This window comes from Tripterygium wilfordii, chromosome 1 (assembly GCF_013401445.1).
Source record: "Tripterygium wilfordii isolate XIE 37 chromosome 1, ASM1340144v1, whole genome shotgun sequence".
Classification (NCBI taxonomy): domain Eukaryota; kingdom Viridiplantae; phylum Streptophyta; class Magnoliopsida; order Celastrales; family Celastraceae; genus Tripterygium; species Tripterygium wilfordii.
Window position 1 is genome coordinate 7,101,822 of NC_052232.1, and position 24,370 is coordinate 7,126,191.

Consider the following 24,370-nt stretch of genomic DNA (forward strand, 5'->3'; position numbering starts at 1 on the left):
GAGGGGCATGAAAGCCATCACAACGGATGGAAAACTATCCAAATCCCAAACCCCCTATTAAGAATAGAACCCTGGACCTCAAGGTCCTGGGCAGATAACCAGACCAACCAGGTTATCTCTCATTCTCCTAAAATGTTACTAGATATCACACCAATCACAATCAACATATGGAGATCACATATTGCTAGTGCAGAAACAGTAGCACCTCTTGATGCCTCTGATTATAAAAGCATATCATAGATATTTCCTTTTAACTATCGAAAGCCTCTTGTTTGGATATGGAGGAGTATTGTTCTCATTCTGGATCTAATTGGGTTCCATGGCCAATTCATCCTCCTCAACTCTCTGCCTCTACAATTAACTCTCCATTTCATGCTACACCTTCATGGTCAGTTCCAATACAAGGGACCTCAGAAGATCTAGCTGCATCGGCTTCCAACAGCCATAGCCAAGCCGAGAAGCGACGAAGAGACCGGATTAATGCACAGCTTGCAACTCTAAGGAAATTGATTCCTAGATCAGATAAGGTATACCCTCTTCAATCAAACATCAAAGAACAAATTTTTTCTACTGAAAACTGAATTGGGTCAATTTTGATTTGTGCAGGTAGACAAGGCAGCACTATTAGGAAGAGTGATAGATCATGTCAAGGATCTGAGGAGAGAAGCCTCAGAAATTAGCAAGGCCTTAACAATTCCAACAGAAGTTGATGAAGTAGCAGTTGATTGTGACCTGGATCATGATCAAGAACAACAAAGCACCTACATAAGGGCTTCGGTCTGCTGCGATGATAGGCCGGAATTGTTTGAGGAGCTTATTAGAGCCCTGAAAGGACTAAGACTAACCACAGTGAAAGCAGACATTGCTAGTGTTGGTGGCAGAATTAAAAGCATATTAGTACTCTGCAATGAAGATGGTGGAGAGTGTGTCTCTCCAAGTACTGTCAAGCAGTCTTTGCTTTTAGCACTAAGTAGGATATCTTCATCATCTATGCCCTCTTGCAGTTTCATCAGAAGCAAGAGGCAGAGGTTTTTCTTGTCTTCTTATTAATCCGACTGGCTAGTAACACATTCTCTCTTCGGTTCTGTCATTTATGTTGCATTAAAATAGCATATTTGAGAGAAATTCCCGTCTGGAAATTTGCATTTCCAGGGAACTAAAGGTTCAACAAAATGCATCAAAACAAAAGGCATGAAACAAATCAAACAGTAACTACATAATACCAGTACCGATGATCAACTCTAGAACGATAAATCGCTTCATTATTAGATCAAACGAGTCTACTTAGATCTCTGCCTCATCTTTCTCCGCTTCCTCTTAAGCCTCCTCATACGCTTCTTCTTCCACTGTCGAAAAAAACAGAACAACCAATTATCATCAGAACGTAAAAATCCAAGGTAACTTCAACTGAAACCGTAAATCGAGAAAGGATTATTAATAATCAGAGTAATATGACGAATATTTGAGAAGATCAATGGAAGCTTACCTTGGCTCTCATGGTGACAAAGTTCCCAAACTCTTTAGCTACAAAAACCCTAGTTGCGTTCGAGAATCTTGAGATTTATTTGTACTGACAAGATTATATTGAATTAAACCCTAGAAAATGTTTTGGGCTCTGAAGTTTGGGCTTGTCACTATAGGCCCAATTCTAATTAAGAAAGGCTTTAGGGAGCCGCTATTCACACACGAATTTAGACGACTGAATGCATACAATTACTTAATGTACCCTAATTTTTATTTTCTTAATACACACAATGAGTTTCCTTAAAAACCCTCTCATACATATTAATTATATAACATTAAATACCCTAAACTACCATTCACCAACTCCCTGGATAAATACTCCTCAATCTCCGAATCTTTTTTTTTTTGTAGGATCTAAGCCTGAATACGGCATTTTGTTATTGTCTTTTGATTTCTTGATGATAGAATCAATAATTGTACTATTGAAAAAAACATGTCCATCAATATTGGTATGCATACTATTGGTGACTAATAAATTCCTCTATAGTACTACCTCAACCCTGTGACAATGAAGGTCGAATCCAAGCCATGATTGATATTTTAGTAGAGCTGTTGAGAGGAGTTTAGATGAACTCCTGCGTATATTTTGATGAATCTTTCGCCTATATTTTTGACAATGAGTCGAAATTCGTGTGCGAATAACGGCTTCCAAGGCTTTAACTGTGGTGAAGCATGTAAAAGGAGCCCCAAGTCGTTAGTTAAGACTCTCTGATTCTCTCTCTAAATCCAATTTGGCCACAATTTGGGGAGGAAGAGAAGGATTAGGCACTAAACATCATCCCTTCTTTTTTTATTACAGGAAAGGGGATGAGGAGGTTCAAACTCAAGACCTCTATGAGATATCATCATACCACACACATGAGTGTCGTCTTAGCACCAATAGAGTATGGACTATTTGACCTAGCAAATCAAGTTGGAATGCAACGAAATTTGATATGCAATATCACAACACCTTGATGAACACTATATCCAAAATTCAGATCAAAATTCAAACTGTAAGACAGTCTGATAGTCACAGATAGATTAGGACAGATTGGGGGTCTAGAAAATTAAGCAATCAAAATATTTAGCCTAATGGTTTAGAAAAACCTCCACTAATGCAATTAACAATCTCAAGTAAGTGATCAACACACAAGGGTAGAAAATATATTTTAATGCAAGGTCTTCCAAGACCTAAAATCAATTTTGAAAGCAATTAAACAAGTAATCAAGTAAGAGACAATTAAACAATCAAAGCAATCAAGAAATTGACAATTTAGAGTGGTTCAGATACCCTAGGACTTTCTCAACTCCACTAATACCCTTCTCCTATATCCACAACCTAGGTCCACCAACCTAGGACTTTCTCAACTCCACTAAGGTGTGGTTTTTAAGAGTTTCACAAAACTCCTTACACAAGGTTATTTGCACACCCACAAACTCAATAATACAACTTGCCCGTCACAAGGGGCTTTTGTTAGGTTTGATAGCACAAGGTTCTCGCAATGTAGCACTAAGCTATTTGGTGTGGAACTCTTAAGAATACAACAACAATCTCATGGGTAGGATATGATTTTAGGAACAAGAGATGTTTTTGATGTAAGTATAGCCTAAAAGATGTAGGAACTTCCCTTTTATAAAAGCAAGTGTAGTGAGAAATCCTTGAGTGTAGAGGCTTCGAGTGGAGAAGATTTTCAGTAGCTAAAGAGAGCTTGATTCACAAGTAGATGCTTGATGTAGCAATAGCAGGGTAGCTTGAAGATTGATGATAGTAGTAGCAAGAATTTCTCTCAAGTTTTTTAATTTGCTTCTCCAAGTTTTCCAAATGTGGGAGAACCCTAATTTGATTTGTCTCTAACCCTTGAAAATAGAACCGTTGGAAGCAAGACTAAAGGTGTGAACCTTTTAACTTTTTATGATAACCATTGCATCAACTTGTACCATCGAATCTGTTTCATTGAAGCTTCTTTAATTCTCAACCGTGTGATGCAAGTGTACTATCCAATCTTGTCCTTCCATTTTGGCTCCAAGACTTCAAATGAAAACTCTAATCAAGGGCCTTGTTTGGTTGCACCAAATAAGTCTTCATAAAACTCAAGTCTTGAATGCAGAAACCCAAACAAGGAATATACCGTATGTATAATGAGGTACAAGGCTTGTTCACATGTTGGTACATATATGAAAATGGGTGATGTGGCCTCTTCTCCTCCTAAAATTTTTTCTCTCTCATTTTCCTCTTCAAAATCACAAAATGCTCTCTGCACCAAAGTCTGATCAATCTCAAATATACCCCGATCAATCTCACGTTTTCTTGGCCAAGCAAATGATCCCAACTTGTCAAAGCCCGATTGATCTCAAACATACCCCGATCAATCTCAATTTGTCTCTGAACTACAAAATCATCTTCTTCTTTTTCCATTTCATGCCTTTTCACTTCAATGACTGGTTGAGCAACTCCATAATATCCCCAATGCATAACCCTAAGACTTGTTTTAATCAACTCAAAGAATCCTTAGTGGAAAGTAGGCGAACTTAGATTTTTCTTGGTTTTCAAGAGTTTCAAGCTCATTCTTGAAAACCGAATCTCAATTTGCTATCAAAACTTATTCTTGAGTGATATACGATCATCACGATGATTAATCTACCAAGAAATAGGAGGTAGAACTCCCCAATTGCATGTATACTCAAAGAGCTTCATGTAAGGCACATAGGTTAACCATAATTCAAACAAACCCAGAAAGTTCTAATTCATTCATGATAAATTAATGTGTATATAAAGTTTCGTAACATTTGGATAAGGTTTGATTATTCAACGAAGCAAGTAGCTCAAAGTAGTCAAGAACCGATAAACTCTAAGTGTACAGCTGCTGCACTGTGCAGCCCATATGTGTCGTGGATGAAATTTGACCGTTAAGAATTCAGATGAAAGATCATGATGAGTATGATGCACACACCAAATTTTAAGTCAATTAGTTCACAAATGACAAAGTTATATGGCCTAACCAAATTGACTACATAAATAGGACACATATAGCAAAACTCAGTCTAAATGACACTATCTCTCGAACCATCCTTAATCAAATATATTCATAATGATGAAATCAAGATGCATACAAAACATAAATTTTATGCAAAAACCTAGTTTTGACAGAATTTAAGCATATAACCAAATCTAAATGTAATACACTTAATTTCACTTGATTCTTGTCCTAGAACATGTGTTAGAAACTCATGGACATGTGATTCAAGTTTTGTAAAATTTTCAAAACTGAATTTGCAGCACATATTCAAGTACATATATAGATGTCAAATGCACAAATATAAAGTAGGCATAGGCCTCACTTAGTGCATGTGATCATATAAATCAAGTACAATGACATATTCATTTAAATTCAATTCTCATTAATCAAATATTACATAAATATTTCAATATCGTCAACAAAGGTTTTAATATCATGAAAATCAAACATTTAGGACCACAGGTCCAACAATATCAACTAAACCCTCTACCTGCATTTGTGAGAGGGGAATATTAGTCCACCTGAAAACACGTTTATGTGCCTATTTTTTAAAACACAGGAAATAGAAAATCATTTGAAAATAGTTTGAAAACAGAAAATAAAAAAGAAAAAGCAGAAATTTCCTGAAAAAATATATTTAAAAAAAAAAAACTAGTTTGCACTCTTAAAATTAACTAGTATTTTTAATTTATTTTCCCGAATATCGCTCCAACACTTATTATACCAAAGACCATTTTAATGTGGCATGCAATGAGTGGATTTAAGTAGGTTCTCTTGCATTTAAAGCGAATCATTCATCATAGATCATATTAAATAGGGATGATTACTTTGAGGTGTGAGGGCTTATTAGGGATAACCATTCTAGAGAGGACAATTTCGTAATTGACTTTGTATAATATATAATATAATAAAGAAAAAAATATATAATATAATAAAGAAAGAAAAAAGGGCAAGCTAGATCGAGAGCATAATAAAGTAGGATGGTTTATGAAGGTTAATGACCATTATTTGTATTTCAAGCATGACTTTCTTATATGATATTGCTCTGGTTGGAAAGCCTGGCAATTGATATTGCATGTAGAGATTTATACAAAGATGGTTTTATATTATGCATAAACATAAAATCACATAAGTTCCGTGATAAACGGGCGAGTGTGTGAGCTGAAATATCATCAAAAGCTATGGAAATTCAACTAGTGATCATTCTTGTGAACAGTCCACATATGTTTTTGGTTGATCTATGATTAAGAGAATCTCTTCCCGATCACATTGTTCAACTGACAATGATCGTTGAACAACCTTTTCTTTTTTTAATTTTTCTCCTGCATAACTATATTTCTAATTATTGCGCCGCTGTAGGAAAGTTGCTTGCAAATCTTTTATAAAGATACACCGAACACATTATTTATTAGGTTGGCTATGTACAGGTTAGCTGACTATATTCAAAGATAAAATGTCACCATACAATATATTTCATTCAAATGGTTGCTATGCCACAACATTTTTTTTGTCTTGTCCTTGTAGAAAAAGTCAAACAAATGCTACTCCAAATTTTCAATTATTGAAGCAAAAAATATATATATATTGAAACCAGAAACAAATCACAAAAAAAAAAAAAAAAAGTGTCTAAGTAGGTGACATATATTTGGTTCATAGTGATGAGACTCTCAGACTTCATGGAGATCGGCATCTATTATTGAAGGAGAAGTCAATATCCTTAATGTAGAACCATAGTGTTGTTTGTGTTTGATTTTTGTTTGTTCAGTCTATGTAGTCTGGTGGAGTACAGTGTCGTTAGATGATTGTTTGACGATATCCGGTGTAAATGCGTAACACAATATCGTCTGGGAGAGTTCGACGATTGCCATTATTTGTATTTTTCTATTTTTTAGTTATCCTATAACTCATTTTTATGGTGGTTCGAGTACATTAGAGTCTCATACTCTCTTAAAGCAACCACGATGGTGATTTTTTGCTGGGGCATGGATAATGCATGTGGATTTGTGTTTTGTTGATGCAGTTACATTGGGGATTATGTTTTGTTAATGTGATTGAATCAACAAAATATACTGGTACAATGATGTAAATTTGATGATTTTATTTTTTGTGTAATAGAAATGATATTCAGTATTAAGTTTGGTGTAAATGTGTAATTCTAAAGTAAAATGAAACCCTTTTGGTACCTTTTAGGTAGGATGAATACAATCTATTTAATTACCTTTTTCAAAAAAAAAAGTTGGAGGATTTGGAAAAATAGTCAATGTAGTGAAGTGTGATTTTGACCAAGTCAACAATTAAAGGCTGTTAAAATTGGGGGTTGTGTCCTTCACGTTCCTCAAAAACAATTTAAAAAGCACACAATACAATATATACCCTCTCATGTGGAATCTTTTTTTTGTAAGAAAAGTCAAAAAGTGAATAATAGAGTCAACGAGTAAGTCAAAAAAATCAGTGATCCAGTGGGCTCTTCATGAATTATATGGACTTTTTATTAGATATTCGTACTCAACAGCGGCACTTGCGGGCAGTGCTACCATCACCTTCACGGCAGCCGTCTGATCATGAACTGGCAAAATCAGACAGTACTTATCGCTACATATGGGTCCCACATGAACTGGCCTGCCTAGCCCAAAGTCAACCTTCTCTAAACCCAGCCTTGACCATTCTGACATTATCAACACTCCAACCAAGTCAGGACACTTCTTTGATTGACTCACCGATTCAACCACCGACTTCACGTAATCGCCGTCCACTCTTTCTTTCGCTATCTTCACCAAGCTCGCCGCGTGACCTAGACCATTCTCAGTGAGTTCCTTCACATTAGCCTGAGCACAACCGAGCACGAACGCGTTCCCGTAGTAGCCACTCGGCAAACTCGGCTTGACTCGGTTCCTAATGTTGACGCTGAAGAGAAGCTTCAGGATTTGATTTGACGGAAGATTCAAGGATCGAGCCCAGCTCCTCCATACATGAGCAGAGAGAACCTCAAAACACGTGTAGGAAGACTCGGCGGGTCGACTCGTTGACAGAGCGAGTTTCTTGAGCTCATTTTGAAATCTTTTGTCGAATATTAATGAAGTCGGTGTCAATTTTTCGTTAAAGAAGCGATTCAAAAAGCCACAATGGTCCGGGACTCGGGTGAACTCGGGATGACTCAGGAGTTTTGTACGATTACAATGAGTGAATCTCGAGTCAAAAAGTTGTCGATCCCAAACGGGCGAGACAACTCGGCTGAGTTCACCCGTGGCGAGCTCTGCAAACGAGTTGAGAAACTCGGCACTTCCAATACCATCGCAAAGGGCGTGACTAAACCCAACACCTAACGTGGCACCACCGTCTCTAAGCCACGTCAGCTGAACAACAAGAGGTGGGGCCCCTTTGAGAACATCTGGCACTTGGAGAGACAATAGTTTCCTCCACTGCGTAACATAACGTGGGGCCCTCTCGAAATCAGTAACCACCTGATCCGACGTGGCCCCGATGAACAGAGCACCCTGCGCTCGACACACAACTTCAAGCCCCGAGCCATCGGGCTTGGTCCTGACTCGACCCGCTAGCGGATAATATGGGACCAAGGCTTTAGCGAGTGCAGCCCTGACTCCAGCCGTGATGGCAGCCTGGTTCGACCCATGGCGAGGCGTGTAGACTAGAAGGTACTCGACAGTGAAACGCAAAAAGAGCTGGGAATCGAGGGCGGAGAGAGGGAGGACTCGTGTAGGTGTAGGCTCGCTTGGGATGACCAATACAGCCTCCTCGACATGGACTGTGCTTGCCATAGGTTATTGACAAAGAGGGGAGGGTGGGGATTAGGGTATATATATAAGGAAATGTTTATATATAAGGAGAGAGGCATGCGTGATCTTTTGTGTATCTACCTGTGAAAGATTTGGTGCAAGATTTTCCAGGAATCACTTTATGGAAAAAGATAATATCAAAACAAAACGTCAAACTGGTTGGCTTTGCTTTCTGTCTGGTCGGCTCACTCAATAATCTCTTCCCCTCCCTCTCCCTATGTAGCTTGTACTAGAAAGGTAATTCTTTTTTGTGTGAGGTGGGAGAGAATTAAGTGGATACAGCGACTTGTCTAGTTCATGCTGAAGTATCTTATGCCAATAATAGTGTTTGATATTAGATTTGATTTTATAAATTTTCATGATATAAATATATAAGAATTCTAATATGTAAACTACAGTGCGAATTTAAAATGCGGGCTATTTTTTTGTTGTGAATGTTTAGAAGTGATAATAAATGATTGAGACTCACTATTTTAAGTCCCATTTGTTTAAAAAAAAAACAACAAATCCGTATTTTAAGTTCGCATTTTATAAAATTAAAGAAGAAAAAAAAAAAGGGTTGAGTAAGGTGGGATGTTGAGATGCCAATGCGAACTTTTTAAGGTGTTGTCAATTTGGTCTCATGGGACATTTGGTGGGTCCGATAATATTTGTCTGAGATTTGCAAGTCTAATTCAAAAGGATGAACAGGTGGGTATGATGTGTGATTTAAATATGCCATGTGAGAGGAGGCAGAATGTCAACCAATTTGTGTAATCATCGCGTTTTAAGTGATTTGGATTGGGTGTATCTTTTTTGCTCTTTGTTCCTAGAGGGAACATTTTGTTTAAACTATCAATCAATTTTTATTTACCATAAACCTACCGGAAAGGCCGTGAATTATAGAGTGGAGGCCCTAACTGTCATTTTACTGTAACAGTAATTAAATGAGATATTAAAGTATTGTAACAGTAATAAAATGAATGTTTTGATTACTTAATTTTGTTATTAACATTGGAGATGCTTTTACAACAACAATACATTCAAGGTCTGCCCAAAAAAAAAAAAAACACAATACATTCAAGGACGGAGCTACTTGGAGACCAAGGATGGCACGTGCCCCTTGGTTTTTTCTTTTTTTTAAAAAAAAAATAAAAAAAAAAATATATATATATATATATATATGAGACATGAGATTTGTAACCCAAATCATTTTACTGTAACAGTATCACACTGGCTTCTATATGTGCGGGCACGGTTGACTTCACATAGAGTGTGGGCCATTGTCGGTGTGTTTTATTATAACAAATGATTGCGGACGTCCACAATGTGAGAATAAGCATGTATATATACATATATATGTCTCAACGAGAGATGACTCGATTGATAATCAATTGAGTTGGCTAAAATATTATATATGTGCTTAGACTATAGCAGTTTTCTCGATTATGTCCTTAAACTATTTTTTTTCTTCATTCTATCCTCAAACTATTGTTTTCCACATGGTTTCTATCCTGAGTCAGCATTCCGGTGTTGACTCCGGCGAAAATGCTGACGTGGCATCTATGTGATTATAAAATAAAAAAAAAAACTCGTCGGAGTTCAGATGACACGTCAGCATTTTCGTCGGAGTCAACATCGAAAAGTTGACTGAGGAGAGAAACCATGTGGAAAATAATAGTTTAAGGATAGAATGAAGAAAAAAAATAGTTTAAGGACATAATAGAGAAAAATGTGATAGTCTAAGGACATATTTAATATTTTAGCCCAATTGAGTTAGACATATGTGTGTCAAATGTTTAATTTGAGCATAATTTCACTTTCAAAAAACTATATGTATAGTCATATACTGACCGAATCCTACATGATTTTGTTTTTGTCTAAATCTGAAGTAAGTACAACTCAAGTGCCCTTTATTTTGTTGTGTGGGTTTGGACTAATTGGCTATGCAGAGAAAATAAGGTGGTGACAGTTGATAAGGTCATTTATTGGCTCCTACACACACCTCATATGATCTGTTACATTATTTTCTGTGCTAATTAATTAATTAATTATTGGTCGTCCTAGCTGTCTTCCTCGTGGTTCATGTATCTGGCAATTGTACACCCTTTATTAATAAAAACTTCTTTTTTTTTTTCACTTTAATCCTTTTATTCTTTTGTTCTAGCTCTTCTCAAAATTGCAGATTTTATATAATATTAATACCAAAGTAAAATGATTTGTCACCCAATTTGTGAGTTAATTAAGTTTTTAGTCATTGAAAAATATTCAAGATTTTAGTTTGGTCATCAAAAGATCAAACATTCCAAGTTGGTCATTCAATTTTTTTCTTTGTTCCATTTTGATCACTCGGACAAATTATTGGGATTTAAGTAGTCAACTGTCCGATGTGCCACTTTGACCGTTAATAAAAATAGTTGGAATTAACGGTTAATACAAAAAATTTGGATGATTGACTTGAAATATTTGATCTTTCGATGATCAAAACAAAATTTTAAATACCTTTTAGTGATCAAAAATTCAATTAATCCCCAATTTGTTATCCTTATGGATTGGGGGTAAAAATGTAAGAAGATATTATATTCTGTATTAGGATCCTTCATTTTTGGGTCCATTTATTGGGAATATTATTATTATATCATTAAAAGATGTGATTAGATCGAAGAATAGACATGAGAATCAATATTTTGGCAGCCGTATCAACAAAATATAAAATAAAAGTGAGTGTTAGGTAGGCTACATAGGTCTATGTACATCAATATTAGGTAGCAGGACATTTACTTCGAAATGACAAGTTGATTTAACTTCCATGGATTCTCTTGACAAATCCTGCACCCATGATCGATGCTGCTCTGCCTTTACCTATTGAACTTTTCTCTGCTACAACGTTAAAAGAGTCAATCAGGCTGTTGGTGAAGAAAGTAGGGAGAAGAATGAAGAGACGAGTGATATTGGACTAAATAAGACAAGTATATTGATACCCTGAAGTTGTAGTTAATTATCAGTTTTATCAGTTAGTAGAAATCATTTTTAGTCGTTAAATTTCATTGTTTCGGTTCTCAAATGAATTTTTTTTCTTCTATTTTCAACGGTATTTTTATAATTTTATATTTGAAGTGTTAGCCGGTCCCTAATGATCATCATTTTTCATTCTATCAAATATATCAAAACCCTAAAGAATTTTCTCTTAATTTTCTAGTGGATTTCAGTGTGTTTATTTTCGATCAAACGTTGGTTTGATTTTTTTCATTATTCTACCTGCCTGTGTTAATGAGATAGAAGTTTGATGCAAATTATTTGAGGTATTGTTTGAGCCCTGCACGATTTTGTTCCTATTAAAAGGTTCCTCAAGTGTTAAGGTGTTGAACATTACTTTATTTTGATAAATCTAAAGTTTATCAAATAGAGAATTAAAAAGGGGAATCCCAAACAAAATAAGGATTCCCAGATCAAAAATGCATAACATCTTAAAATCAAGAGAGTAAAATAGAGCCCATAACCATAATTAACAATCTATCACCCTAAGCTCCCAAGAGTCAATCCAAGAACCAAAAGGCAAAAGCTCGACAACAAAAACCTTCCATGATCAAAAGGTAAACAAAATGAACGGGAAGATGTCGACACCAGACAACACCACATCACTTGATAATCTTCAAGCGACGTGGGATATTATCATTCTAAAACAATGGTATGCATGGATAGATTTGTGCTTGTACATCAAATAGTGAAGGGACACAAATTCTCAAATCTTGGATTGTGTCATGGTTGTGATTTGTACTCCCATGCAATTATTTTTTATTGCAATACCTAAATGTAAGATTTAAAGTTGAAAATTGGATTTTAAGCTCGGACTTGACCCAATCAGAACTGACTTAAAGGAGAATAAAGAGGTGGTGATTTGACGTTAGCATAGACAGTAGCAGTTGTCGGTTTTGGTCAAACTAAGGAGACAAAAGTAGGGAGATTTGGATGAGATAAGAATACAAAAAAGCAGCTAATAAGTAATAAATTAGTAGAGTCCTCTTCTTTTGCTTTTATGATAGACACACAGATATATATGGATAGATATGCATGATTTAATTACTTTGTTATCTCTGCTCTGGAACTATATCTCCTAGCTAGGTATCCAAATCTATCTATATTTTTTCAATCTAATCAATCTAATCTACAGTCCACTTTTTATCGTGACTTATTCCCAGTTTGGGTTTTATAATAAAACATCACGTCTTTTCACAAAAACATGCAAACAAGAACCAAAATGTACTAATACACAATAACTTTCTCTCTTTTTTCATTAATCTTATTTATAAATTAAAAAAATGTGGAGTTCTTCGTTTGTTTTCCCTCACTTTAATCCATGGATCTTTGTTCAACTCACTTGCACTAAGAAATGACCTTGTTGGTGTAATGAGAGAGGGTTTGTCCTTATAAAGTGGAAAGAATTTTCACATCTTATCGATGTGGTACTTCAATACTCCTCGCACTTATGGACTGTTATGTCTAGACCCAACAAGTGGAGTAAACTTCATATCCAATTGAATCGAATTGCTCCGATACAATGTTGTAAATCCAAACCCCCCATACATATCAGAAATATTGTCCTCTTTGGGCTGTCTGATTCCCGATAATACATTGAACCCATACGACTTTGTTCCTCCTTAGCCTAGCTCACTTGGGTTAAGAAAAGGCTTTGATGATGTAATGAGGGAGTGCTTATTCTTATAAAGTGGAAGGAATTCTCACATACCGATGTGATACTTAAGAGCTTTTATAATTGAGATTTGACAAGTTTTGTGAATCCGAATATTATTTAGAGTTAGGCAAAATGATTGTTTCTATGTTCGAACTATGATCAGATTATCATTTATGTCCTTAAACTATAAATTTATCGAGTATATCCTCAAACTATCTCAAAATTTATCGATTCTATCCTGACCTAATTTTCCAGTGAGTTTCGTGGACGATTCTGCTTATGTGGCACTAACCTCCGGTGAGTTAAAGGCACGTAATATCCTATGTGGCCACAAAACTTAAAAGAATTACATGTCATTAATAAAAACAAACAAACAAAATCAAAATCCCTAGATCAGTTTGCCCTAAATCGTACCAAGCTCGAGTTTGTGAAGGATAAGAGATCAATTTGTTCCAATCCTCTGCAATCTCGTGGATTTTTTCCATGGAGTTTTGGTTCTCATCGGTTCTAGCTAGTCTCCAATGTGCAGCCGAACCGTCACACAAGTCACATACCAGAAGTGACAAAAACATGAATTTGGGTTGCTACAACAGAGACGAACCGTCTTAGAAGCCGTTGAAAGGAGGCGACATGGGTTCTCTCCGAAGCCACAAAAATACGGCTCTCTCTCTCGTGTCTTTAGTGCTAAATCTCTTTTTGGTTTCTCTGGAGAAGTGGGCATAGACTATAGTTGGCTCTTTTTCCTTTTATTTTGTTTAAAGAATGTTACATTGGAACCATCTATATTGTACGAAGAGGAAGCAATTTTTTAATTAAAAATTAAAATTATACAAACTTCTAGCTTGAATCGGGAAAGCCCTCTCTGCTGTGTTCTTCGAAAGTCGGAGAAGCCGCTATCACCGCCTCCTTCTTTTACCTTTGATTTTGGAAAAACAGGAAAGCTGTAGCATAAGCCTACGTCGAATTGGGGAAAGATCAAAGATGATTTTTAGGGATTTGAGTTTTGTTTTGCCTTTTTGATTAATTTATGTGTGAATGAAAAATGACATGTAATTTTTTACATTTTGGTGGCCACGTAGGAAAATATGTGGCTTTCACTTACTGAAGATCAGTGTCACATAAGCAAAATCGTTCATGGAACTCACCAGAAAGTTGGGTCAGGATAGAATCGATAAATTTTGAGATAGTTTGAGGATATACTCGATAAATTTTATAGTTTAAGGACATAAATGAGAATCTGACGATAATACGAAGATAGAAACAATCATTTTACCTTTATCTTAATGGATTAACCACAACTCCACAAGGTTGTCAGGAGGTAAGGGTCGTTTGATTTAACAATTTGGTAAATCGCAGGTGTCAATATTAAACAATTAAAATGTTGAATTAGGTTGATTTATTAGCATCAATAAATTATTAGGTCATTAATGAGATTAAACAAAATCATTAGAATATAATGCACTATATTCATAGCAGAATCATGCATTGACATCAATCAATACAAGGCAGTTCATGCTTATCAAACAAATCAGGCAACTCAAAGCAAAAAAAAAGAAGAAGAAAAGAGAGTACAAATTAACATATTTGTTTGAGTATCGATGTAAATAATGAAGACTCACTAAACCCAATAACTCATAATTTTAGGCTTAGTTTGGGACAGTGGCGGATCTAAAAAATAGATTAAGGGTGAGCTTGGTTAGTGAACCTAGTTAGGAATTTATAAGAGGGGAGACAAAGATTGACGGGGTTCGGAGGCAACGTCACCGAATTTTTTCTTAGGACTATTTACTTAAAAGTGTCTTTCTGGAGTAACTAAATATATGCTCAAATAACTTTGTATGGGCCTTTTTATTCATCTAAATGTGGGCCTTCTTTAAAATGAATCCACTAGCATCAACGGGCTCAAATGCTAACAAGGCCAGCCCTTTAACCGCCCAAGCCCATCTTTACGAAGCCCCGTTTCAGCGAACTCCCTTAAACCCTATCGTCATGTCTCGCATTTCTCCGCAAAAGTTTCTGGGAAAGTCCCAAATCCTCAGCCGATCTTCTCTATAACTGCTCGGCTAATCGCCGCGCGTGGTGGTTGCACCTTCCTGATGAGCCAACAGCCGCATATGAACATGCTAGGGCCTAAAATTCTCAATTCCGAGGTATGAAATTAAACTGAATTCTTCAACTTTTGAATCGAACAAGATCATGTATTATACTACTTTTGAATTCAGAAATCAAGATAGGAAAGGTTTTGTTTTTTTCTTCTTTTATGTTGTACCTTTGCAGTCTTTATGATGATGATGCTTTGTGATTACTTCTGTGGGCTGCGAATTCTTTAACTTTTGTGGGATGAGAATTTTTAAATTATTTGAGTAAATATGGTATACATTACTCCCAATTAAAGTTGACATCGTTATCCATTCGCAAGTGACCAAATTGCCTACTCTTTTGGTAGAAAAACATGAGCAAACATCAATCTCTGTAGGTAATTTTTTGATAGTTGTTTTAGCAAATATGAAGTTACTGATCGTTAATTAACTTTGATTATTTGATAGCAAATCTGTGGTTGGTAAAGTGCTAATTTTTTTGCAGAGCTTCTTGCCTTCTTCCTGATGAGCACCTTTTTGCACCCTGCATTTTACAAAGTCCACCCCCATTAATGTTGTAAAAAACATAATATTTCAACATCCCACTGGCACTACCATTCTCAGCCCAAATCCTTCTCTCCTTCTTCCCTTACCTGAAGACGGAGACCCACTCCCAAACTTCGACGGATCTTCGACAAAGAAGAGATGGATTACGGAGAACAAGACAACAACGCCAGTCCTGACACCTGCGACGACCAGACCTTTGATGGAGTAGCGATGGATGACGAGGAACAGGTCAGTTTCACCATAACCCAGCTTATAGGTTTTGATAGGAACATGTCAGGTCAGTTTTGATAGGAACCCACTATTGACCTAAGTTGAAACACCACTGCATGTCTTCATTATGTTTACAGGGCAAAGTGGTTGAGTTACAAACCCCAGTGATGATTGAAGTGGACACAACAGAATATTTTCGAACTGATATGGTATTGTTGCAGAACCCTTCATTTCGCAGTTCATGTAAAATGGAATTTGTTTAGGCAATAATGTTAATGTTGCTGCTGGGTTTTATGGATTGTGTAGGTATTTCAGAATAAGGAGGCTGTTGTTGAGTACGCAAGGAAATGTGGCCGTAGGCATGGAGTTGTAGTTGTTGTTCAAAGGTCAGACGTCAACGATCTTAAGAGAACCCCTAGGATTTTATTTGGCTGTGAGAGAAGTGGTGGATATAGGGCAAAATGTAATGCAAAGAAGAGGAAAAAATCAACAAAAAAATGTGGCTGCCCATTCTCCCTGAAAGCTCATGTGTCAAATGCACTTACTGGGACATGGATATTGGTTGTTTTGAATGGGAAGCACAATCATGCCTTGGTTAAAGCATTTGAAGGTTATTCATATGTTGCAAGTGCAGAGAATTGTAATCACACCACTGCCAAATCTTTTGGTTTGCCATGTGGTCATATGCTCACAAAATATAGAAATGAAGAGAGTAGCATCCCACTCAGTGATCAACCTTTCAGTGAAGAACCCAAAAATGATGTGACAATTGATGCTGAGATTGACATTGTGAGAAGGACATTTGCAACTGCTACTGTACCTCAAAAGCTAGAAATTAAAAGACAGCTTCGGTCTTTATGCAAGGCAAGCAGTACTTCTATCTTAGAGACAAAATCAAAGGTCAATGGGAGGGGGAGAAAGAAGGGGTTGAATGAGATTAAAACCAGTCCAGTAGTGGACAAATTAACGAAGCGTGATCCTTTAGCCTTTGAGTACACACTTGAGTCTCATGTATTTGATGATGTTACGCAAAGTCAGAATTCTCAATTTTCAACTCAGAGTTTGAAACAAAAGGCAAAATTGAAAGTTCATAGGACTAGAAAGGCAAACACAAAAAATTTGGTGTCTCTATTTCCTGATTTTCTGCAGCCCTATATATCTAATTTTGTTGATGTTCCTGGAGATGGCCACTGTGCATTCAGGGTTGTGGCATCTTTCTATGGTTGGGACAATGATGGTTGGAAATTGGTGCGAAACGATCTCGCAAATGAGTTGCACATATATGGACAACAATATGACAAGCTATTATCTCCTTTCTCAAGCACAGCGGAGCTACTATCAAGTGTCGAATGTTATGCGGAGATGGCAGACGCTAAGAATTGGATTGTGATGCCTTACATGGGAAATGTCATCTCAACATGTTATAATGTTGTTGTTCTGCTCATTTCACAAGAGCAATGCGTAACATTTTTTCCACTCAGGGATCCAATGCCATTGGAGTACAAGGAAGGCATAATGGTATTCGGGTATATCAATGACTCTCACTTTATCAGAATGGAGCTAGAACCAGATAGTCCCATACCTCCTGTCTCAAACATGTGGTCAGATCATCATCATATAAATGCAAGTGGATGGCTAGAAATGTTTGCTTCTAGAATTGAAAAATTCAAGACACTTTCTTCCTCGGAGGCATGCAACATAGCCACTGTGGAGTTGTTAAATTGATTCAACATGTTTATTTGGATTTTGTGTTTGCCTTTTGTATGATCATTATCTTATAATATTTCATTCCTTATATTAATCAGTAGTCTAAAACTTGATGGATTCATGAGCAAATGCAGCTGTGTGAGTGAATGTGCCTTTTGTATTGTAGATATGGAATATGCAGGAGTATATTGCAAAGCTTTTTTTTAGCTATTTGATACTGCTAGTGAGTACTTTTGATCTCCTTGTGGCTTACCCTATTATGATATTCTTTTTCAGCCTCATGATATTCTGTTTTTGTGTTTGCCTTTGGTATGTTTTTTTTGAAAAGGGGTATGCTTGATATTGCTATGTTTTTAACTAAGATTTATTTAATTTGGGGTGTATTTAGTAAAAAACGGGGTGTAAATAGTGCTCATCCTTCCTCTTGTTAACACAATCCTCCTACTGGTAGGTTTCTATCTGCTTCTTTGCCTGTGATACAAATTTAACATGATTAATTCGTTGTTGGCTCTTTTTCACTTCTCTGCTCCATTATGTAATGTTTTCTGGTTAGCTTTATCATTCAGTTTGCACTTTATTTTTTTTGTATTAACTTTGTCTGCAAAACTTTGACTTGACTTTATTTTTAAAAGGTTTGATAAGCATTCTCTTAACTAGATTCTTCAACAGGGAAGAAACTATAGCTGAGAGCACAAGAAGATTTTGCTTCCAATAGAGAAGTATGTAAAAGCCCATTTCAGTCTTTTGTTGTACAATAGAAGTCCCCTCACTCCTGTGTTATATCATCCTGGAAGATGGGGTTTGAAGCATTTGAAGATATGGTATCCTTGTCTGTGTCTGTAACATATGATAGTTGTTTCCCTAACTAGTTTCTTGTACTCTTGGATTCTCTACTCCTGTGTCAGCTTCAATAGGTGTCCATGTATATTGTATTATGTATTTCATTGAGAACCGAATCCCTGATTAACTTACTGTCATTTAAGGCATCCCAACTTATTCAGATGAATTTTCAGACTGTTTATAACAATTATATGTTGTGTGAAATATTTTGAATTAATGTATGATTGAAGCAATGCCTTTGCGCTTGAAGTCACAAGCACTTGTAGTTTGGTGTGCAGCTGCTCTAAAGCTAACTGTTTAATCATTTGGGTAATCGTTTAGCTGGTGAATCTCTCTTATTTAAAGTGTCAAATCGTATATACTCGGGAGGTTCTGAGTTCGATTCTCAATGGGAGCAATACCCTTATGGTCATGCAATGGATTTTGGAACAATTTATCCTGTCGTCATGTTAGAAACATATCAGATATTTAAAGGGACGAGTTTGTATGATGTTGTCTTGGTTTATAAAAAAGCCAACATTTGATGCTTTTTAGTTGGAATAGGTTGCTGAGATGCTGACTATTGAAAATGGGTGTTAACTCCTCACAGGTCAAGTCTCAATGGAGACATGTTAGGTGGTGGGGATTGCTACTTCATCTAACATGAAACTGGCTATATGCTTTTGTACAATGCATGTTAGGGAAATTATTAAAGCAAAGAAGATGTGATAGCCAGTGTGGGGAACAGAAGTCAAACAAACATCACAACTCATGTTTGGTGTTAAAGAACAGAAACATGGCCAACTCCTGTAAAAGCTGCATTTGATTCTATTCATAAAAAACCCAGATAGTATCATATGCATCAATCTCTGAAATTGAAGACCAGATCTCTACAGGTATTGACTGAATTCACCGATGGGTTCATGATCTAGTGGCCCCTGACAATAACTCTGAGAACTGTGACCAAAATCCGTGAAGCTCTGAGCAGCAGCAGCAGCAGAAGAACTGGCAGCAGCAAATTGTGCTATGCGAGATCTAACGATGGCGAGATCATGTTGTAGCTCAGTCATCTTTCTCTGCAACAAGACTACGGCACCAAAGCAACCATAAACAGGGTCTTTGAGCCTTGCATCAGCCTCGAAAGCAAGTGTATTCACTGCATCTTCGCGCAATTCGATTGGGACCTCGATCAGGATCTTGCTGACATTACTAGCACCAAACACCTTGTGAACGATGGCAAACTTTAAAGGGTCGTTGGAGGGGAAATGTGGTGCAAATATGCAGTCTGGACTACACCTTCTCTTAAGTAACTTGCAGGCTGCACAAGAAGAGCTTGATCGAGACTCTTGACCCCTCATTTGCTGAAAATCACATCCACTCTCTACTATGTGTGTCCTATCTATCTATATGTGTGTGTGTGTATCCTCCCACCTATCACTTATAAATAGGCTTCTCTTTGAGAGTTTTTGGACATTAAAGTTGGGAAGGTAATACGGTTAGAAATGACAACAGGTCAGGGTCTTATAAATAGGCTTCTCTTCGAGTGTCTAAAGGGTGTGTCACTTGAAAATGTGCACCTCATGATAAAATGAGATAAAGTGATGAACCCTCCCCATACAAATATCTGTGAACGCCTGTACCAAACATGACCTTAATTAAAGAATTTGTGCTCTCCATCTTATCCAAAATAGGAATTATTTTATTACATAACTGCTAGCCATTTAGGTAATTTTGTTTAACTATAAATTGATTCCATTAAAATACGGAAGGGTACTTGATTTGTTTTTTTGTTTTTCATTTTTCAAATACGGAAAATATAGAACATCTATTTTTATTTTCAAGTGATTTTAGCTACATTTGTATTTCCTAAAGTTGGCAATCAAATGTGCTTTTTTGGGTTGACCCATCTCATCTTTCTTCATGAGTATAAATAATTTAGAAAGAGTGATACAATTCAAGTATTCGAAAATTTAAATGAAGTGAAAAACCACATAAGTACCTCCCTAAAAATTTATATCAAATAACCATAAAAATATGGTTACAATGCCACCAAGTGGCCGTACATAACAAGATTAGGGTTTTCTCTCTCTCAACTTCAGAAGTTATTTTTCAAGGCAAGGAGAGGAGGACGGCGACGAGCTTCCTGCCTTTCCTCCTCTTCCTCCCCTGGTATATATCTACACTTCCCTTACATGGATCTATTGTTTTCTTTCTGTTTTGTATTGAATAAGGAATGTTTCAGGGTTTCTTCACAACATCGTCTCTCATGGAGGTGAAACATGGATATTCTCATCCATCTATCGTGGATTCTTTACCACACCAGTTCTTATTGCGTATTTCGACGACACATATCTGATGCATGGTGATGTGACTCCTAGATCTGGTGGAGATTGATCTTTTTGTTCTTGAGTCCCTGTGTCTATTTTCCTTGGTTTTGATTTGTAATTTCCTACATTGCTATTGAGACGCTATGTGTAACTTTGTTATCATCGAATGAATTATTGGGGTTTATACTCTTTTTAAAAACAAGTGGCCATACATAACACAAGCATATATGGATCATGGTTGTTTGTTCCCTAGCCAATCTAGGGAGAGGATGTCACATATAGTTCTTTTACTGTAAGTTTAGATAACCTTGTCACGGATCAAGAAATTTTGAATTCTCTAAAAGCGAATTGAGAGAATTTGTATCACACATAATAGAAATGAATGACGGAAACAAATATAGGTAGTGAATTCTTATTAATTTTATCATAAACTCATATAGTCGATCTCAAATTTTTGAGATAAAAACTCGGATGATGATGATTTTTTATTTTATTTTTGTAAGTTCAACTAAAATGATTAGACAAGAGGGGACAATATTGTTTCCGTAGGTAAAAGATTAAAAGATAAGACATGATAGATCAATAACAAAGATGGGATGTTTCATTCCTTTTATTGAAGAAAAAGAAAAAGAAAAGGTAGTATTTCACAAGAAAAAGCAAAGCACTTTCTCAAGAAAGTAATGGTTCTCGTTCTTGTCAATAAATGAAGTGCTCACCCACCCAACTTACACCAAGTTAATTGTTCCAAAGAATGGGTTCACTTTAATACTTATTGTGAAAACTTGCCGAAGTAGATTAATTTTAGTTTGCCCTCTTGGGACACCCTATAAAATTTTATTTTAGTAGACTTGGAAAGAGATTAGTTTTTAAAAAATAATTATATAGGAAAATAAATTACTAAAGTTATTGAATTTTTTTTTGGTGAAGCAAAAGTTTATATCTAAATTTTTGTATTATATCGGTAAATTCATATGGTAAAAAAATGTCAAAAATGAAAAAAGAAAAATGCAAAATCAAACATTTTTGAGTGGCGAAGATAGTGCTCCTATCCTTTGAAAGAGTCCACTTGTTTTAAATGCAGGTCGTTTTCTACAATAACCCCTAAAGAGAAAGTTGAGTAGCGAGTGTATCAAACGCACTTTACTCAAATTACTTTTTCGATGAGGGAACGCTGCCGACACGTTAATGAACAGTGTTACACACGCGCCGTTAAAAACCAAGTCAGAGATATTTCTTTAAGAGAGCGACCCATACCAAATTTCGGGGACGGGTCGGTCCCGAGCCTAGCTGGTCTACGGGCCCAGGTCGGGTTTAGGGCTCAAATCGATTATAGGCCTGGCTACGAGCCTAGGTCAGGCTTCAGGCCAGGTCGGTCCTAGGCTATGCTTTCCGGTCTGGTTTGTTGTTGGATGTTCTTCGGGGTTGAGTCGGTCCCGAGGTCGTCTTTGGGGTCAGATCAGTCTAGAGGAGGGTTCGGGGTTAGGTTGGTCCCGGGATCGTCTTCAGGGCCATGTTAGTCTTGGGAAGGTCGTCTAGGTCAAGTTCGTCCGGGGACGATCTTTGGACCGGGTCTGTCCCGGGATGGTCATCAGGGTCAGGTATGTTCCGTGGCAGTCTTCAGGGCCAGGTCTGTCCCGGGACGGTCTTCGGGGACATGTCTCAGGACTGACTTCGGGGTCGGATTGCTCCCAGGTAGGGATTCGGGCCATGTCCATCCTAAGCTAGACTTTCGGGTATGGTCTGTCCAGAGACTGTCTTTGGGGTCGGGTCGGTCCTGGGACTGTCTTTGGGGTCGGGTCGGTCCTGAGACTGTCTTCGAGGTCGGATAAGTCCAGAGGCAGGCTTCGGTGTCGGGTTGGTCCAGGGACAATCTTCGGGACCAGGTTCGTCATGAGATTGTCTTCGAGGTTGGGTCGATCCCGGGACAATCGTTGGGTTCTTATCGATTCGGGGACAGTCTTTGGGGCCGGGCCTGTCTCGGAATGGGCTTAGAGGTTGGGTCTGTTGCCGAACGATCTTTGAGGCTAGGTTTGTCCCGGGAATGTCATAAGGGTTGGGTCAGTCTCGGGATGATCTTCGGGGCCAGGTGATCCCGGGACGGGCTTTTGGGTCTGGTTTTTTTGGGAAGATCTTTGGGACTGGGTCGAGCTACGAGCCAGGGACAGTCGTCAGGTTGATTCCAGGGTGGTCTCCAGTCCCGGGGTGGGCTTCGGGGTCTTGTCGGGCCTGGGCCGAACTTTGGGCATTGACTTTTTCTTTGCATCAAGAGCAAAGCTTCACGACATCTCGCATGACTATCTCATATTGAGTAAGTTATGTTTCCATTTTTTGTTTTAAATACGCAACCAAACAGGTAGTCAAATTTATGTTTTCATTTTCAGTTTTATATTCTATGTTTTTGTTTTGATAATTTTTGAAAGTAATAGCAAACACGACCTAATCTATCAAAACAAAGAAAGTTAGAAGACAAAATAGGGCGACCCATGTTGTATGATTAGACATGAAAGAGGCCCACGGCCCACGTCTCTATTTTGGTCATAATATGGTACACTGTCAATTGACTTTCAGGGTTTGATATATTTCCTCTTTTTAGCACAAGAGAAGGGAAGAAAAATGTTAGAACTCGACATATCTGTAAAATATCAAACACATGAGTGTTATCTAAACATAAAATTTTCGGACTGTCTATCCACGCATGCATGAATGCACTTTCTTTTTGGAGTGCATATATATAACACATGTTAGAGTCCCATATTGAAATGATGTGTGGAGATAATAAGCCTCTCACTCTAATAAAATAAGGTCTCTTTCTAGACTCAAGTGAGTTGGGCTTAACTCACTTGTTGGGTTTAGGAGGAACAAAACTGTATGAGTTCAATGTATCCACGGGAACCAGACGATCCAAAACGAACAATATTGTTGATGCGTAGGGGCTGAAAAATTCTGATATGGTATTGGAACAAGCTCCACCTGTTTGCCTTTCAGATGTCCTTATGGACGGAACGCACACAGGTGAGGGGTACTTGTAAGACCTTTAGGATGTCCAATGGATGGATCATCTATAAGTGACCCTAACTTATATATCCACTTGTTTGGTCTGACATAACTCATCCCACAAGTGTGAGGGAGTGTAAACATATATAGATAAATTCAGTTCCTTACCATCAACAACACATTTTCTTGAAGGAAATGAATCATATCACATAGTAACTCCACAGTTAAGCATGCTTTTGCGAGAGTATTATTGGGATGGGTGACCTCCTGGTAAGGCAAAGCCGTGCAGGCCCGATGCATCCCTGAGAACCATACAACCCAAAACGGACAATATTATTGATGAATATAGACTGAAATTCTAATATGGTATCAGAGTGATTCTATCTAGTTGAATATGACCTCTACTCCACTTGTTCGGTCTGACATATCTCATCCCACAAGTGCGGAGGAGTGTTAGAGTCTCACATTGAAATGATGTGTGGACATAATATCATTTATAAGGACAAGCTTCCCACTCTACTAACAAGATATTTTCCTAGGCTTAAGTGAGTTAGGCTTAGCCTACTTGCTGTGCCTAGGAGGAACAAAGTCGTGTGGGCTCGATGTATTCTCGAGAACCCCCCAAAAAGTGACCCATAAGACCCCCAATTAATGTAGAGTGTTGAATGTGAAGTGAGTC

At 37.3% G+C, this 24,370-nt stretch overlaps 4 protein-coding genes and 1 long non-coding RNA gene across 5 annotated transcripts; 2 read left to right on the plus strand and 3 right to left on the minus strand.

Moving 5' to 3' along the window:
* Window positions 1–1,090, plus strand: LOC119981363 (transcription factor bHLH51-like). Its single transcript, XM_038824489.1, has 2 exons — window positions 1–527; window positions 607–1,090. Exons 1-2 carry the CDS (start codon window positions 279–281, stop codon window positions 1,048–1,050), a joined length of 693 nt encoding a protein of 230 aa, XP_038680417.1. The 5' UTR covers window positions 1–278; the 3' UTR covers window positions 1,051–1,090.
* Window positions 1,091–1,114: 24 nt separating this feature from the next.
* On the minus strand, window positions 1,115–1,590 carry LOC119981447. Its single transcript, XR_005464128.1, has 2 exons — window positions 1,487–1,590; window positions 1,115–1,346 (listed from the first exon to the last, which is right to left on the minus strand). It is a non-coding gene; the product is annotated as an uncharacterized LOC119981447 (long non-coding RNA).
* A 5,310-nt stretch (window positions 1,591–6,900) lies between these two features.
* Window positions 6,901–8,485, minus strand: LOC119987908 (alcohol acyltransferase 9-like). Its single transcript, XM_038832836.1, has one exon. It carries the CDS (start codon window positions 8,297–8,299, stop codon window positions 6,992–6,994), a length of 1,308 nt encoding a protein of 435 aa, XP_038688764.1. The 5' UTR covers window positions 8,300–8,485; the 3' UTR covers window positions 6,901–6,991.
* A 6,497-nt stretch (window positions 8,486–14,982) lies between these two features.
* Window positions 14,983–17,791, plus strand: LOC120003298. The gene is made up of 4 exons (XM_038852231.1): window positions 14,983–15,139; window positions 15,573–15,862; window positions 15,982–16,053; window positions 16,151–17,791. The coding sequence occupies exons 2-4, from the start codon at window positions 15,773–15,775 to the stop codon at window positions 17,567–17,569; spliced, it is 1,581 nt and encodes a 526-aa protein (XP_038708159.1). The 5' UTR covers window positions 14,983–15,139; window positions 15,573–15,772; the 3' UTR covers window positions 17,570–17,791.
* Window positions 17,792–19,084: 1,293 nt separating this feature from the next.
* On the minus strand, window positions 19,085–19,879 carry LOC120002768 (LOB domain-containing protein 21-like). The gene has a single exon (XM_038851578.1). The coding sequence runs from the start codon at window positions 19,726–19,728 to the stop codon at window positions 19,261–19,263; it is 468 nt and encodes a 155-aa protein (XP_038707506.1). The 5' UTR covers window positions 19,729–19,879; the 3' UTR covers window positions 19,085–19,260.
* Window positions 19,880–24,370: the final 4,491 nt, after the last annotated feature.

Excerpts from the sequence above, each read along its gene's own strand:
- LOC120003298 (XM_038852231.1), top strand. The coding sequence starts at position 15,773 with ATGGATTACGGAGAACAAGACAACAACGCCAGTCCTGACACCTGCGAC. Across the intron at positions 15,863-15,981 it reads CGATGGATGACGAGGAACAG|GGCAAAGTGGTTGAGTTACA; the intron begins GTCAGTTTCACC and ends TTATGTTTACAG. Across the intron at positions 16,054-16,150 it reads AATATTTTCGAACTGATATG|GTATTTCAGAATAAGGAGGC; the intron begins GTATTGTTGCAG and ends TGGATTGTGTAG.
- LOC120002768 (XM_038851578.1), bottom strand. The coding sequence starts at position 19,728 with ATGAGGGGTCAAGAGTCTCGATCAAGCTCTTCTTGTGCAGCCTGCAAG.
- LOC119987908 (XM_038832836.1), bottom strand. The coding sequence starts at position 8,299 with ATGGCAAGCACAGTCCATGTCGAGGAGGCTGTATTGGTCATCCCAAGC.
- LOC119981363 (XM_038824489.1), top strand. The coding sequence starts at position 279 with ATGGAGGAGTATTGTTCTCATTCTGGATCTAATTGGGTTCCATGGCCA. Across the intron at positions 528-606 it reads TGATTCCTAGATCAGATAAG|GTAGACAAGGCAGCACTATT; the intron begins GTATACCCTCTT and ends TGATTTGTGCAG.